The 16,329-nt window shown below is 45.2% G+C and overlaps 1 protein-coding gene across 1 annotated transcript in view; it reads right to left on the minus strand.

The window, feature by feature from the left end:
* The window catches only part of antxr2a (ANTXR cell adhesion molecule 2a), a 104,957-nt gene that overhangs the window by 59,767 nt on the left and 28,861 nt on the right, over window positions 1-16,329 (minus strand). Inside the window, exons 11-12 of the mRNA XM_079252150.1 lie at window positions 3,333-3,411; window positions 3,015-3,110 (exon numbers count right to left, since the gene is read on the minus strand). Of these exons, the coding sequence (XP_079108276.1) occupies window positions 3,015-3,110; window positions 3,333-3,411 (175 nt within the window). The remainder of the gene's footprint in view (window positions 1-3,014; window positions 3,111-3,332; window positions 3,412-16,329) is intronic.

The raw sequence follows: 16,329 nt of genomic DNA on the forward strand, positions 1-16,329 counted from the left end.
TAAACATGTTTACAGCAGGAATAAACATGTTTACAGCCAGGTATTAAAATCCATTTTAGGTTTAACAGGTCAGGTTTACCTTCATGACAACTGTGGGGGGGGAGTGAATTTTTTTGTAACTCCTCCATTTAGAAGTAATTTCATATCGAAATTTGGCATATATAGGGGCGTGTCCTTTTGATTGACAGGTACCCGATCTTCAATTCAGCTCTTCAGAAACCTACGGGTGATGTCACGGAGGCTCCGCCCATCTTTTATATACAGTCTATGAGTGGCACCCTGCCTTGGCCCCTCCCCCTTCCCAACTTTATTTGGGGCCGAACGTTTGGATTGGTCAGAGTTTTTACAGATTCACAGTAAACTGAGGGGTCTAACTATATTTCTTATTGTTCATGATGACAGAATGTATAGACTACTATCAGGACGAGGAACCACTTCACCCAGAGGAACACGTCTCTAAGCAACATTACCTACTTTTCCAGCTTTAAAGGGTAAAAGGAGCAACATCATTATGGTGTATCGAAGAAACCAACAGCTGCTTTGGTCCATGTTAAGCTCAGAGACACCACCAGACTCTCTACATACTGTTGTCATTAGAATAATGAAAAACAATCAATTAGGGTTAATTAATTTATCTTCCACACACAACTGGCTGCACGCAAATCCTCTGAAAGGTCGGCCGATGACCTCTCCATACGCTGATTACCATCATTCCAGCCGCACCTTACGTTGCCGGGATTATCTCTTTTTATTAAGTAATTACGCAGCAGATTTCCTGCACATGTTGTGGGCTAAATAAAGCCTGATCCAGACGACGGGGCTCCGCTGCTCTTTCCCAGCGACCTGACGGACAGATGTGAGCGCTCTGCAACGGGGTGGCATAATTAAATACTAAACCGCACGATGCTTAACCATCTGACACCAACCCCAGCCGCAACACCGGGAGCTGGGGGGCGGGGGGCTCAGACCAATCAGAGGCGCTCAGGGCACTGTCCCCATATGGCCGACCTCCGTAACTGGACTCCATAATCCGATGGTTCCCAAACTCAGGCTGAAATGGTGTTGTGTCAAGCTGTTCTGAGAGGCTTATTATGATGGATCAGTGGCAGGTAGCATATTCAGGAGGTAAAAGAAAACATTTGTGTGAACGCAACGGGGGGGCGGGTCTTTCTGAAGGGCAACGACGGGACAGAAGAGCCTGCATGGGTGTTGACAGCTTCTAATGCAAAAACACAAAGCCATCAGATATGTTGAACATATTAAGCAGCGAATGAGCTCTAAATGTTTCCAAGAGTGCGTCCAACTTCACGGGGAACCATTTGTAATCGGGATTTGACTGGCGGCGGCGTTCCGAACTTCAACTGGAATCCTATGGTTTCAACAAAAGGCTTCGCCATTCACGGCTTAATTTCCAAACAAATCATAAACAAAGAAATTACCACTCCACAGCTTGTGTGACCTCTCTGCTGGCATCCGTCCATGTGGGTAGAGACGCAGGGAGAGAGGGATTGTGGGAAAGAGGTTGGGCATGTTTATGTGTGTGTGTGTGTGTGAGAGAGACTGCTGAAACCTGGCAGACTGGGGGTTTAAATATTAACAAGCCACACATGGCCCTCCTCTTCTGCTGCGTCCCTCGATGGAAGGCAACAGCAGCTCTCTCCACCAAGACAAACACAGCGGCGGCCAGACATGCTGCAGGGGGTTTACATTTTAATGCCTTTGTTGGTTTTCCAAAATATGCTTCCATCTCATCCTGGACGGGGTCCCTTCAAGTCCACAAAGCCAGGTGACGTCTATCATTTGAGGGGTTGGTGTGGGTGAGATTCTGCCTTCATCAGAGCTCAATGGGAAAAAGGGCGGGCGAGCACCATCTGCAGCCTCCTCTCTCTCTCTCTCCAGCTCTAATCTGGATTCCAGTAATTGGTTAAATGGCTGAACTGGTTTTTTCCAAAGAGGGCGATGAGTTTAAAATGATAGTTTTCATGATGATCCAAACATTCTGTCCACATGGGATGGAAGCATGTGGAGGTCGGTGAGATTAACCAACAACCTCGAACGTAGAGATGAAGAGTGTGTTCTGACCACACACACACACACACACACACACACACACACACACACACACACACACACACACACACACACACACACTCCTGCAGCTCTTCACACAACGTAAACAGCCAGTTCAGGAGAAACAGGACTTCTGTAAACTTCCTATCTACTGGACTTATCCGACCCGCCGATCCTCCTCTCTGATTCGTCTCGCTGGAAAAACAGGAAGTTACGCAACTTCCTGACCAGATTCTGGAGAGATTCATATCTAGTGTCAGGTCCTGGTTCTGGAGAGGATCCGTCCCTACATCGGACCTGTAGAGGTCCTGGTTCTGGAGAGGATCCGTCCCTCCATGGGACCTGCAGAGGTCCTGGTTCTGGAGAGGATCCGTCCCTCCATGGGACCTGTAGAGGTCCTGGTTCTATGGAAGCGGTTCTGTTGGTCCCGTGCTGCAGGAGGACAACCGGGTTTTTAGGCAGGAAACCAGAACCGATGATTGACAGGAGTGATCTGCGGATCAGCGGCGCCGGCCCGGACGGATTCTGACCAGATTAAAGCCGGCGGTCCGGCTGATGGAACGCCGCTCTGATGATTCCTGTTCAAACAGAGATTTCTGCCGTCGCATGGCTCCGCCGTTAATCTGTCCAACCGTCTGCCTGCAGAAAATGACTTCCTGCCGCCGTCGGCCGCCGAGCGGCAGGATGTGGCCTCGCCGCCGCCACTCTGAGGTTCTGAACCGCTGCGGCTCTGCGGGGTTTTAACGAACTCTGCAGGGCGAGCTCCTGTTGGACGTCCGGCGGAGAAACGTCTGCAGCTGCATCAACAGGCGTCCCACACGGAAAAATAACCATCCTGTGGCGTTCCCGCCGCGGCCTCAGAGCAGGAAAGTAAACATTCCTTACCACCGACTGCAAGCAGAACGCAGCATCATCAGGGACCTGATCCACCCTGCAGAACTCACCACTTTGCAGCAGAGAGGCCAGAACCACCACATGAGGACCAGAGCCACGAGGACCAGCAGGACCAGGAAGACGATGGCGACCACCAAACCGTCTGACTGCAGGGAAACAACAAGCTGCAGCTTAGCACTGTTCATCACATCAGCGTTTGCATCATTAGAACGAGTCAGAAAGGTTACGACTACTACAGGCCTGCTTGGAGGAAACGACACGGTGAAGACAGAAACCAAGAACAGGAAGTTTAAGCCCAACAGGAAAGCTGGAGTCAGCCAGGAGTTCAGGCTGACTGTGTGTGAGCGAGCAGTGGAAGTCAGACGTACGCATGTGGAGGCGCTGATGGTCTGAGCCGTGGAGATGAAGGACTTGCCGTTGTTCAGGCTGATGAGAACGTCCACAGTCCTGCAGAATCAGCCACATTTCTATCAGTTAATGACCCAAACGGGAACATTTCCGTCACATAAATCATCAGAACCTGCATGAATATGAAGGAAAAATGGATGTTTAAGTGCAGAACAGCAACAAACACGTGGTAATAAAGTCTTAATGTTTCCTGCAGAGACCTGCAGTTAGAGAATGAACATAATGATGTTGTTTCACCTGATGAAGAATAAAACCAGAGGAAACAGGAGCAGTAATTGCATCAGCTCAAACTGGAAGGGAGGAAATGCTGTCATGATCACAGCAGTGTGTGTGTGTGTGTGTGTGTGTGTGTGTGTGTGTGTGTGAGAGAGAGGCATCTGAACCGGCGGTAACAAGCCCCGTGAACTCCTATGACTTATTTAGAGGGAAAACGGCGAAGCGAAAACGAGCACAATTAAAACTCTAATGATGAACGGCACCGCAATTTCCATATGTCTGTTATGCCCGGTCCAATTACGGCGGGTTTAATGAGAACTCAGGATGTGGAGCGGGGAAACGATGGAAATCCGACTTCCAACGTGAAGAAAGCCGGAGCAGCGTTGTGAGTGAGGGGCCAGCTGTGCGTGCAGGGGAGGCCGCCGCTAGGCGCCGTGCTGTGGAATAATAACAAGCGCACTGTCTTTGCTCTGGATTCGGCCCGAGGCAGCGCCTAGGGCCGCTGGTCTCCTGTGGTTCTGAACAGATGAGCAACCGGGCCGCGTGTCCATTACCATGCAGCGGATTCCAAACATCCCAAACTGCTCCTCGCCTTGTTTATCACACTGAATGTTTCAGTCGCAGTCCAGAGGAGCACTTTGACACCACGTCCAACTTGTTGACGCTTCTTTTCAGCATTTTTTCTTTAGACAAAGGTTCATAGTTAATCATCTTCTGCTATTATCTGCATTTATCTTTTATAATCCTGTTTCTTCTTCTCATTTTCAGCCTGTAAATAAAGAGCAGAGTGAAGCATCAGTCTGAATCTGCATGTTAACGATGTGCACGTGCTGGATGGGTGAGGGGAGAGGCTAATTTAGCTGACACTCTCAATCCGGGATAATGGCAGGCAGGTTGTTAATCAGGCTGGAGGTGCGGACCCTCCGAGGGAAGGGGGGGAGCTCCCAAGCGAGTTGACGGACACGCTCCCCCCTCGGCTGACAAGCCGGACATCCTCCACGCACCGCGAGCCAACCGTAGTGACACACCGTCGGCAGGAAGAGCCTGGTCAGAAACCCACGTCCATTTCCCACCTTTCTGAGGAGAACATCACCAGAACGAGACGAAGAAACAATAAAGTGCTTCATCTGATCAGAGCCGAGCTCCAAGTTTGTTCCTGGAAATATAAACAAACCCTAACGCTGCTGAAACAAGCAGAGGAAAACATCCTCCACACCATCACACACACACACACTGAGCTGCTGGTCCCAGTCAGGACGCAGACGTGACGTTTCAGCCTCAGCTGGAACAGTATGAGGCTGAAACCAGGTGAAGGTATGAGTCGATACCGCAGCATGAAGGCCGACAGAAACAAGTAAACCTCCTCAGATCTGAACGACTCTTTAGATCCTGCACTGTGTCGCATCACAAGTCAGTTGTGTTGCGTTTAAATGGTTTTATTTTGTGTTTTATCTGCTTCTGCACGGAGTTCAGGACCGCAGATGGAAATTAGCATCATGCTAAATCTGCTGCATGGTTTTTATTTTTAATGATTAATGTAACTTCACACGTTCCTCCTGATAAAATACAGTTTGTAGAAATAACACACATAGATCAGCAGCCTTTTCTCATCTGCATCGTTCTCCCGCGTCTGAAACAAACTGTTTCCATGTTTCCACACGTCTTCCTGCTACTATCTACCTGCTATCCTCACTGCAGCACCTCCACCTCAGCTGCATCCCAAACGTCTTCTTGGCTTTATTCCAGCCATAGAGGATCATTATTTTCCTGCTTTTCTCATCACTTGTTGATCTTTGGCTGCTCCTGATTGGACGTTACCGTCAGTTTAAGCTCTCTGATTGGTGGAAAGTCTGACAGGAGTCAAAATAATACAACTGAATAAATAATTAATTGTAAATAAGGTCCTGTGTCGGCTCGCAGCCACAGATGCTCCGTTGGATGGAGATCTGGGCTTTGACTCAACCATTACATCCCATTAAGAGACTTCACCTTCCCCCAGCAGCATACTGGGGGAAGTGAAGACTCTGCTTAGACTGAATCATGTTCTTCCTCAAGAACCGCCCACTTTTCCCTAAATTCTGACCAGTTTACCAGACCCTACGGGAGGAAAACATCCCACAGCATGATGCTGCCGCCACCATGCTTCACAGTGGAAATGCTGCTTTTTCCTGGATGGCCAGAAAGTTTCACTTTCTTCCACAAACCTTTCCCTCGAGGGAGAAAGGTTTGTGGAGGTTTTGTTCCGGAAACTGCTTCTGTATCTTTCAGTCTTACATCGGACCTGAAGAAGCCTCTCTACTGTCACCGTTAATGGTGCTCTGTTGGGTTTCTGGTATTTTCTGTAACTTTGCCTACGACCTGTCAGAAGAACTTCTTCGTCTTGATTAAAAATGTTTCAGACGATGAAATCTTTCAGAATAGATGCACAGAGTTCCTGTGGCCCTCAGACGGCAAACGGCCCTTAGTTAACTACTTTCTGACAGTAAGTCAGCTTATTTTGGGTCTTTACAGCAAAGGGAGAGAAAACATGCACATTTTTTTTTCTTCACATAACCCCCGCCCACCCAGCAAATAAAAAAAGAGAAGCAAATACTTCTCTAGCTGCTGAATGGCTTCCTCTTTGTGTGACACAGTTTCCGGCTACATTCCCAGATGCAGTGGGACTTTACGGAGTTCTGTGGTAAAAATACTCCTGCATGAATCCATGTGGCCTTACTGATCACGGCAGCATGATGATTCCTGACGCAGCGATGCCAGAAAGCTGCTGTTTCCGTACCTGATCTTTACTCGCTGAGATTCTTACAGAATCCTGGAATTCTTTCCCAACATTATCTCCACAGAAGACAAAAGGCCACTAATGGGGGCCTGTCCGGGTCATTTTAGCTGGAAATGCGATACTTTTAAACATCCAAACTTCACATGCAACCAAGTCACTTTGTCTGAGTGTGATGAATGATTTAAAGAAGAGTTGGCTGTCATTTGCCTTTCCTGCAGTGAAAGCAGTGCGTGACACGGAGGAGGGAGCTGCAGCTGTTCGGGAGGTCGATGCTTCTGCTGGATAAATGGGAGATGAGAGAGCAGATCGTGGCGAGGCCAGGTGATCAGTCAGCACTTGGATAGAAAGAGACACTGGTTTCCAGGGACACCAGTTGAACGGCAGGCGATCTCTGCAAAGTTTGTCCCTGGGCTCCCGCTGAGCTGTCAGGAAGGCGGCGCGGCATGACGCTAAGCTTCGGTGATGCCATACAGCTGGAGCGGCTGACAACGGGGATGCTTTCAAACTTCCCTTAAAGATATGAAAATTGAGGAGGCTGAATAATTCACGACGCAGCATATGCAAGGCCTGTCACTTAGCATCCAGGAGTCATTTCTCTGCACAAGTTCTGATGGAGGCGAGGAAGTTGCCCGGCGAAGCTCGGGGACCAGATGAGCGGTCGTGTTCCAGACATTCGCCTTAAGATAAAACTGATTCTGGCAAAACGGCAAGTAAAGAAATCTTTGATAGCGTGACAATCGCTGTGCTCTTCGCTCGCCAGTCACATTCCTGGACAGACTTTTATCAGTCGGATTTTTGTGTCTGACTGTACGCCAGATAAAAGACGCCAATAAACTCCTCGTGCAATAAAATGCATCCTGGTTATTAAAAGAAAAAACAAAAAAAGTGTCAAAGTTTCCAACTGTAACTCTGTAGATGGTTGTTGCCTTTAAGATGGATGTTTTCTGACTTGTGATTCCTTCTGGATAAACTCATCAGGTAAGTAAACCTTGAGAAAGTCTCACGTTTCACAAATTCCCGTCCATGAAACACTTTTCTAAACAGGTTTATTTAGCAGCAGTCTGTAGCTGAGTTTCCGTCACCCCTCGATCTGCGCAAAAGCTAGTCGTCCTCAGATGTCTTCGTCCCCTTCCATTAAAGAAAGGCTGAATTTTACAACAGTAACTCAGTTAACTGGAGAAACAAGGAACAATAACTAAAAATTATAAATTAGTGATATAAAAGACAGTTGTTTTTTTTTTTCATTTATTTAAGTTGAATTAAAAAAAACAACAAAAACAAATGTGTCCTGGACAAATTAGAGACTTTTCTGTTGAACAGTGGGACAAAATACCTGTCAACAGGTGCAGAAGTCTGACTGAGAAGAACAGAAAACACCTGACTGGAGCAGAAACATTAAAGGATTGTTCATCTAAATATTACTTTATGACTGATGGAACATTTATTATTTTATTATAGGCAGATGTTTTATCCTTCTTTAATGGGAGGATATGAATACATCTGAGGCCGACGGTATATGTAGAAATAAAAAATGGTAATGAAAACACCTAGATTAAAAAAAAAAAAAACTTAAATATTGCTAAAAGGTTTTTAAGCTGTCATAAGGTGTTTTTTTAGAAGTATATCGCAAAAGTGTAATGAAACTATTTTTTTTTTTGCATTTGCTTGTCAGCAGACATGATGTAGGGGGTCACGGGACCAGTTCATGTCAGGTAAAGATGGTGCCGTATGTACAGACGGACGAGGAGAAAAAATATCTTGTTATACCTATATATGAGAATTTAATCTCCATCCTAAGAGCTAAATGTTGAGTTTAATAAGGAGTTTTAAAGGGAAATGAAGGAGAAGAGCTTCGAAAAGTCGTAGAAAATCCTCCACAGTAAGTGGAAAACCCTGAAACACAGTCGCTTTGTATCACCATCCTCCTCAAAGTAGTGTCTGGTGAGACGAGATTTTACGATATTTTACTGCTTATGTGTGAAAAACCTGCAAATTGCAATTTTACTTTGCTGTAATTTTATAAATTTCACTTTTATTTTGTGAAAAACTGGGATGGAAACGCAGCTTGTGTGCCCTTCCAAACAAAAAGAAAAGAGAATGTGTCATCTGCAACACTAACTATTCACCTGGTTTCCTTTTCCTTGACAACTGTTTCCAATGGTCCAATCTCCACAGACTAAAGTTCTCTGCATATCAGTCTGCAGCTTGAGAAGGGATGGTTTCCACCGTTAAACCAAAGGTCTCTGATGGGGACTTTTTTAAAAACTCTTATACAGGACCACACATCTGCAGACTTCCCCGCATGACCCCACTTCACGTGTCCATACCGAGCACGGACGCTGTAAGGAAAACATCTGAGGCCCAGAACTTCTTATTCTTGCAACTTTTTATACAACTTTATGTTATTATAGTCAAATTTCTGCAAAAGAAAAGTAGAATGTGACATTTGAACAAAATATTCTGCCGGAAACATCGAAACCAGCACTCTAGTGGATGTTGCAGACCTTCTGCTACCTTCATGCACGACCATGCATAACAACAGATGCCAATATTGCCGTCTCTAACTTATTTCTCCTTTTTTCTGCAGGTCTTCCTGAATAAGTGCAGTTGTACATGTTGATCTGTCTTTCCTGTCGTCTCCACCCCAACCAGTCGAGGCAGATGGCTGCCCTCCCTGAGCCGGGTTCTGCTGGAGGTTTTCTTCCTGTTAAAGGGAAGTTTTTTCCTTCCCACTGTCGCCGCGTGCAGCTCAGGATGGGGGATTGGATCCAAGTCATGACTCGATGCAATCAGTTGGTGTCTATTATAGGATATGTATGAACTGGCTTGAAATGATGTGTGTGTAAAGTGTCCTGAGACAACATTGTTGTGAAGTGATGCTATACAAATAAAGTTGAAAAGACCACAAAAACTGCTCAGGACCAACACAAACAGCCATCAATGTGTCTAAGCATCTCCCAAGCATCCACTAAAAGGACCAACATGTGTGGCCTTAAAGGTCCAGATCCTAAGCGTTCATGACAACAAAGATGTTTGGGCTTTGTGAGAGGAATCTTCTCACATCATGGATCATCCAGTATAAGTTGCTGGTCAGCTGTTTGGTTTGGTACACTACCAGCAACTCAGAAGGACGTTAGCATGTTGTAGCCAACTGGTTTCCACAAAGCATTAGCTCTAACTGGGCGTACGCAACCCACGCTAATGATAAGATTAGCCTCATTAGCCCTGCAACGTCTTGACGCGATGATTTCCCAGTTGTTGAGGCAAAAAACTGGCAAAAAACCAGACAGTCTGCAGAGTATTCAGCAGATTTCTTGGGAAGCTCTGTAGTGATGTTTGGTTTTCCCAACATCCAGGAACAAATTGACGATTAAGTGATGAAACCACTGCTTGATGTTGCTAAATTTTGAAGCCATTTAAAATAAAGCTTTAAACTCATGCAGGTGCAGCTGTTCTACAGACTTTATCCCAAACACAGAAAACAAATAGTTTTTTTTTGGTCAGCTACTCTAACAGACCTTTCAGCAACATCAGCTGACATCACATCAGTGCACATCCAGCACGTCTGTGCCAAAACAATCAGACAACAGGACAGGTCTACCATCAGCATCAACACAGGAGCAGACGGAACGATGCTGCTGCAGCACAGACGCTTTCATTATCAGCATCACATCAGAATTAGCGAGTGTATCTGCTCTGTCATGCAGGTGTCGCCTCCCTCCCCTTCCAAAAGTTTGCTTTCCGCACCGTCACTGTGGAAAAGCCAGGTGAGGACACGCAGCTGCAGGAGCGCAGCCGCTTAACCTCTCAATCGAGGCCCAGCAGGGTGTGTTGGGTCTTCTAATGGGTATACACAGAGAAGGGGGGGGGAAGGGGGGGTGTCAGCAGATGCCAGAATTTCAAGCCTGATGCCACAGCTGTCAGCACAGATGATGCCTCCACCATGAGTGCTCCTGCACAGCTCAACGACCAACAGAGGACGCCGATTCCTGGACATGAAGGCTGGATGTGGAGATGTGCGCTCCGGGTCCCCCGTGGGGCGGGAAGCCGCAGCTGAGCACCAACATTCAGAAGACGGCTGCTACCTTCCACGTGTGCGAGGTCAAAACGCAAACCCGAGCAGAGTTTCCCGAGAAGCGCCCGTGTGCAGCAAAACATGGCGACAACGGGGACATGGAGAGAGGGAACATGCTGGGAAATGCGTGCACGGCTGAGTAGAGCGGCGTTAAAGGAGCACCCCGTGTGGCGACAAAGCGAAGGCCGACAGATGGATGACGGAAGTTCCCAGGCTCTGGTGTTCCATGCAGGTGGTCCAGGGTGCAGAGATTGTCAGCGGATGGTGAATTATTTAAATGGTGAGTGTGGAGAAGGGAATGGATGCATCTGTCGCACATCCTTTAAGAGGCCCTCCAGCAGATGTGTTTACTCACCACGCATACCAGCTAACTACTTAATGGGTCACCATCGGCAGCCAAGAGTTAATTAAGCAGGCCTTTTGCACATGGCAGGCACGTAGCATGAGAGGCAGCTCAGGTCCTGTCAGGGTGCGCAGGAGGACGGCGGTTTACCGACACCGACGCCTCAAAAGTCATGAATCTGTTCCACAAAATGTCTTCTTACAAGTTCCAAAGTAGCATAATGCAGCTTACTGACCTCAACTCACCGTTTCCGACATATTTTGATGGCAAAGTAACATTTCTTATGTTCATTCTGAAGCCATCGACACTCTGGCTGCTTCAACACGCAGCACGGCGGATTCATAGGAACGAACAAGGTTATCAGAGGACACGAGAAAAGAGAGGGATAGATGAAGATGTCAGACAAGTTTGTGATGCTGTGTTTTCAGATCATATGCCGATTTTATTTAATGTGCCTTTCTTGTGCAACGCAGATAAACCGTGCGCTCCTGCGCGCCTCTGTCGTGTCGTTAACTCGTCCACTGCGGCTCAGTTCTCCGCTGCCTTTAACCAGTCCACTTTATCTAGTGATTTTTTGAGCTCTGATTGTGACGTTGATGAGTTTGCAATTCGTCTTGATTCGCTCTGTGTGTCTATTTTGGACAGTGTGGCTCCGCTAAAAGCTAGGCAGGCAAAGCCTAAATCTGAGCCTTGGTTAAATGAGTCCACTCGCGCTGCGAGACGTGAGTGTAGGAGGGCTGAGCGCAGGTGGAAAAAGGATAAGTTGCAAATTTCTTTTCAAATGTTAAAGGCCAGTCTGCACAGATATCAGAAATGTGTAAAATTAGCCAAGTCAAAATATTTTTCTGATATGGTTACTGCTAACAGGCACAACCCACGTGCTCTCTTTAATTTGGTGAATGCTTCTCTTAATGTCCCCCAATCTGACAGCCTTGAAGCCTCACAAAGTGTGTGAGAACTTTTTGAACTTTTTTGTGAATAAGGTTGTAACCACAAGGGCTCTTATTTCCCCTCAATCTGTCTGTCTGTCTGACTCTGTCACATGCACTGCCTTATTCTCTCAGTTGGAGCCTGTGACTCTCTCTACTTTGGAGAAGGTTGTTAGTGGAATGAAGCCTGCGGGCTCACCTGATGATTCCATTCCTCCGCGCCTCTTTAAAGAGGTGTTTCCAACCATAGCACCCTTTGTTGTACATCTTGTGAATGGAAGCTTGGTAAAAGGAGTGGTGCCAAAATGCTTTAAGCACGCTGTTGTTCAGCCATTAATAAAAAAGTCTGGCCTTGATAACAATGATCCTTCAAACTTTCGTCCAATTTCTAAGCTTCCATTCCTGTCCAAAATTCTGGAAAAAATTGTATTTTGTCAATTGAAGGCATTTCTGGATGCACATGAGATCCCTGAAGTTTTTCAGTCTGGTTTTAAAAATTTGCACAGCACAGTGTCTGCTCTACTTAAAGTCTTTAATGACATTTTGATGTATACTGACTCTGGTCATACTGTTGCACTGGTTTTGTTAGATCTGACCGCTGCGTTCGACACAGTGGATCATGAAATCCTCCTGTGCCGACTTGAGAACACAGTGGGCATTCACGGGGCTGCCTTGGAGTGGTTCCGTTCCTACTTAGCAGATAGGAGTTTTTGTGTGAGATTGGGTGACTTTGCTTCATCCTCGGCCCCCTTGAATTGTGGCGTGCCGCAAGGATCAATCCTTGGTCCGCTCCTTTTTTCATTGTATCTGTTGCCGCTGGGGTCTATTCTCCGAAGGCTTGGTGTGTCTTTTCATCTTTATGCTGATGATAGCCAAATTTACATTCCCCTCAAACGTCAAGAAAGCTTCAGTGCCACTGAACTCTTAAAGTGCATTGATTAAATTAAAATTTGGATGTCAATAAATTTTTTGCATTTTAATGATAAAAAAAAACAGAGGTTCTTCTTCTTGGACCTAGCAGTGTTGGTGATGCTGTCTCAGTTAACCTTGGATCCTTGTCACAGTTTGTTAAGCCTACTGTCTGCAATCTTGGTGTGAAAATGGATCAGGAACTTAAATTGGACAAACAAATTAGTGCTGTGGTGAAAGCAAGTTTTTTCCACCTGAGACAGCTTGCAAAAATAAGGTCATCACTCTCAAGACATGATTTTGAAATTTTGATCCATGCTTTTGTAACTACACGGCTTGATTATTGTAACGCCCTGTACTGTGGGATCAGTCAGTCCTCTCTCGCACGGCTGCAGCTGGTGCAGAACGCTGCAGCGCGTCTTTTAACTGGATCTCGAAAGTCTGACCATGTTTCACCAATTTTGTCTTCCCTTCACTGGCTCCCTGTCCGTTACAGAATTGATTTTAAGATTCTTTTATTTGTTTTTAAATGCCTGAACGGTCTGGCCCCTCGCTACCTGTCAGACCTGCTGGTGAGGTATTCCCCTACACGCTCTCTGAGGTCCACAGATCAACTTCTGCTTGTGGTTCCTAAGACGAAGCGTAAACTGAGAGGTGACCGAGCTTTTTCTGTTATTGGTCCCAAGTTGTGGAATAAGCTGCCCCTGTACATTAGACAGGCTGAATCGCTTCTTGTTTCTAAGTCTTGTCTGAAGACTCATTTTTTCTCTTTGGCGTTTGACTAATTTAAAGGGTTGTTTTACTATTAACAATGTGCTGATGCCCCATTATGATGTAAATATGTATGTTTTATTGTTTCTTCTGTACAGCACTTTGGTCAACTTTGTTGTTTTTAACGGTGCTTTATAAATAAACTGGATTGGATTGGATTGGACAAGAGTCAACATCAGACTGACTTTTACTGGATGGAGGGAGCTCAGAGGAGAGACAGGGATGCAAGGCAGAATTAGCCGTCGTTTGGGTGCAACGGTGCTGCTCTAAAGGACTAAAAAGCAAAATCGTTTTGCTAGCGAACATCTACGAACAAACACTTATAACGTTTACGTAGTTACTAAGAGGACAAGAAGAGCGAGTTTCGACCTTTAAGGGTCTGACAGGGAACCAACATTGATCCGGTTCTGTTGCTTTCTTTGTTTGACAACTTCTTCGCCAACAGTTGTTTCCTTACAGGTAACGTTGGACCCTGGTCGTCTTGAGATGAACATTCTGCTTCGTTCTCTGCCATCTCTCTTCGCTGTGCCGCTGCTCGCTTACTGGAGCTTTTTACAGTGAAGGAGGGCCGCGAGAGGAGAGGCGACACGGCGGTTCCCTGAACGCGTGTCCGCACCAGCAGCTAACACAGAGCGGGAGATCATCGTGTGACATCGTGCTCTACTCCAGATTATATTACACCCTTAGTTCTTCACATTGCTGCTTTTTATTGTAACTTGCTGTTTAATCCAGAAATGAAGAATTTCTACTTTTTGCCCATTTAAAGAGAGCAGGAAAAAGCTTCTAACTTCTCAGAGTGAGCTTTACGGTGACGTTACCTCCCTCATGAGGTGTTGGCATGTCCCTGTAGGAGGAGACCCTAGGAAAGACCCAGGACACGCTGGAGGGATTATATCTCTCGACTGGCCTGGGAACGCCTTGGGATCCTTCCTGATGAGCTGGCAGATGTGGCTGGGGAGAGGGAAGTCTGGGCTTCCCTGCTTAGGCTGCTGCCCCCGCGACCCGACCCCGGATAAGCAGCAGAAGATGGACGGATGGATTTTTAACACAAGGCTTGTAGGGAAAGGTAACGAGCGACTGGAAAAGCAGAAACTTTTACAGATTTAATAGGAGTCTTCTTGATTTTTTTCTCTACATTTTGGAATTTCGGCAGAAAAAAATGGCTGAAAACATTGGATGGTTGAATTTCTGGTTGGATTTCATTTGCAGTAAAGAGATGTGGATTCACACAGATGTCTGGAAACTGGTTAAACTAGAAAAGCACAGAGAGCGCAGACCTCCACCAAGTATATTGTGATTAACACCCAACATTGATCCAGAATCCAGGATCTCTTCCGGATCTCCACCAAAATTTTATCATTTGTTCCTTCTGAGACCCCCAGCATATCCTGAAGATTTCATCAAAATCCATCCATAACTTTTAGAGTAATGTCGATAACAGACAACCAAACAAACAAACAAACTCCGGCGAAAACATAACCTACTTGGTGGAGGTAAATAAATAGAAATAAAATAAAATCTGTTAAAAAATTAAGACTTACTTCAAGTTTCATTCATAATTAAAACAATTTTAGTTCTTTTTTATGAAGACAAATGACTGATTAAATGGCACATGATGGACTTTTCTTTTACCCACGGAGCCGATTCAGCAGAAAAACACAAAAACAGAAGAAAAGAGGAGCTAAAAGCATGAGCGAAAGGTCTGACTGCGTTCCATATTCCCATGTTCTACTCTCAGCACTGCTGTCAGCTTCTGGCAAAAAAACATGTCGACACGAGCAGTTTGGATTTTAAAAAATGAAACGGGCGGATTAGCAGAGGTGAGGTTCAAGTTGGTTTGGAGTGCTCACAGAACCGCCGCCATCATATGATGCATAATCTCTTTCAGAGCTCCAAGACCTCCAGGAGCCAGCGTGCTCATAATCATACATTTTTGATTGGATTGCAGTCAGCAAGGACATTAAAATCTGTTGTTCCATCTAGAATGCCTTAGCAATCATCTGTTATAGTTCGGGATTATAAGAGATGCCTTTAAAATCAAACAGTAGCTCAGCAGCTGAAATGCAAATTTGCACGGTTTTCGCCCGCATCTTGGTGGCTTGTAAGCATACAGTGTTTCCTCTGTTTGCTGCATCTTCCTGCAGTTTTAACGTACGGCTGATTGACAGACTGTGCTACTGTTTATTTTCAGAAAAAAGAAGCAGGAAGACGACAAGAAGACTGAAATATCTCTGAAATAACAGCAAACCATGTGAGGAAAAGGCCAAACTGAGACTAAAGACTAAAATTCCACAGAAATAAAGCTTTTATAGTATATTATATCAAATCTAACTTAAATGATCTATTTTTGTAAATGCCACTGTGAGTGCTGTCATTAAAATTTCACACGTATGTTCCTGTCGACAAGCCAAGATCACAGCGTACAGACGTCTTCAAAACGACGTGCACGGAGCTGAGGAACATCGCTTGTGAGACATTTTTACACACACTCTGCTCATTTATAACCATTCTTTATGCTAATCTTTTACATTTTAATGACTTTTGGCAGAGAAAAGGAAAATTGTGGTTTCATTTATATTTGATATAAAAAACAAAACTGCAGCAGCTCTTAACGCAGCTCAATGATCCCATTTTCATATTAAAAAAATACTACTACTGTTTTTATGAGAAATTATTTTCTTAAAGCGATTTTTTCTGCAACTGCAACCTCTTATTGCAATTTCTTTCTGTTTTCCACGGTAAAACCTACAAGCAGAAGGTTAAAAATTCATTAAATAAATCAGCAAATTTGAATTATATTTACATATATACATATATATATATACATATATATACACATATATATACATACATATACACACATATATACATATACACACACACACATATATACATATACACACACACACATATATACATATACACACACACACATATA

This window comes from Telmatherina bonti (assembly GCF_933228915.1).
Source record: "Telmatherina bonti genome assembly, chromosome: 13".
NCBI lineage: Eukaryota > Metazoa > Chordata > Actinopteri > Atheriniformes > Telmatherinidae > Telmatherina > Telmatherina bonti.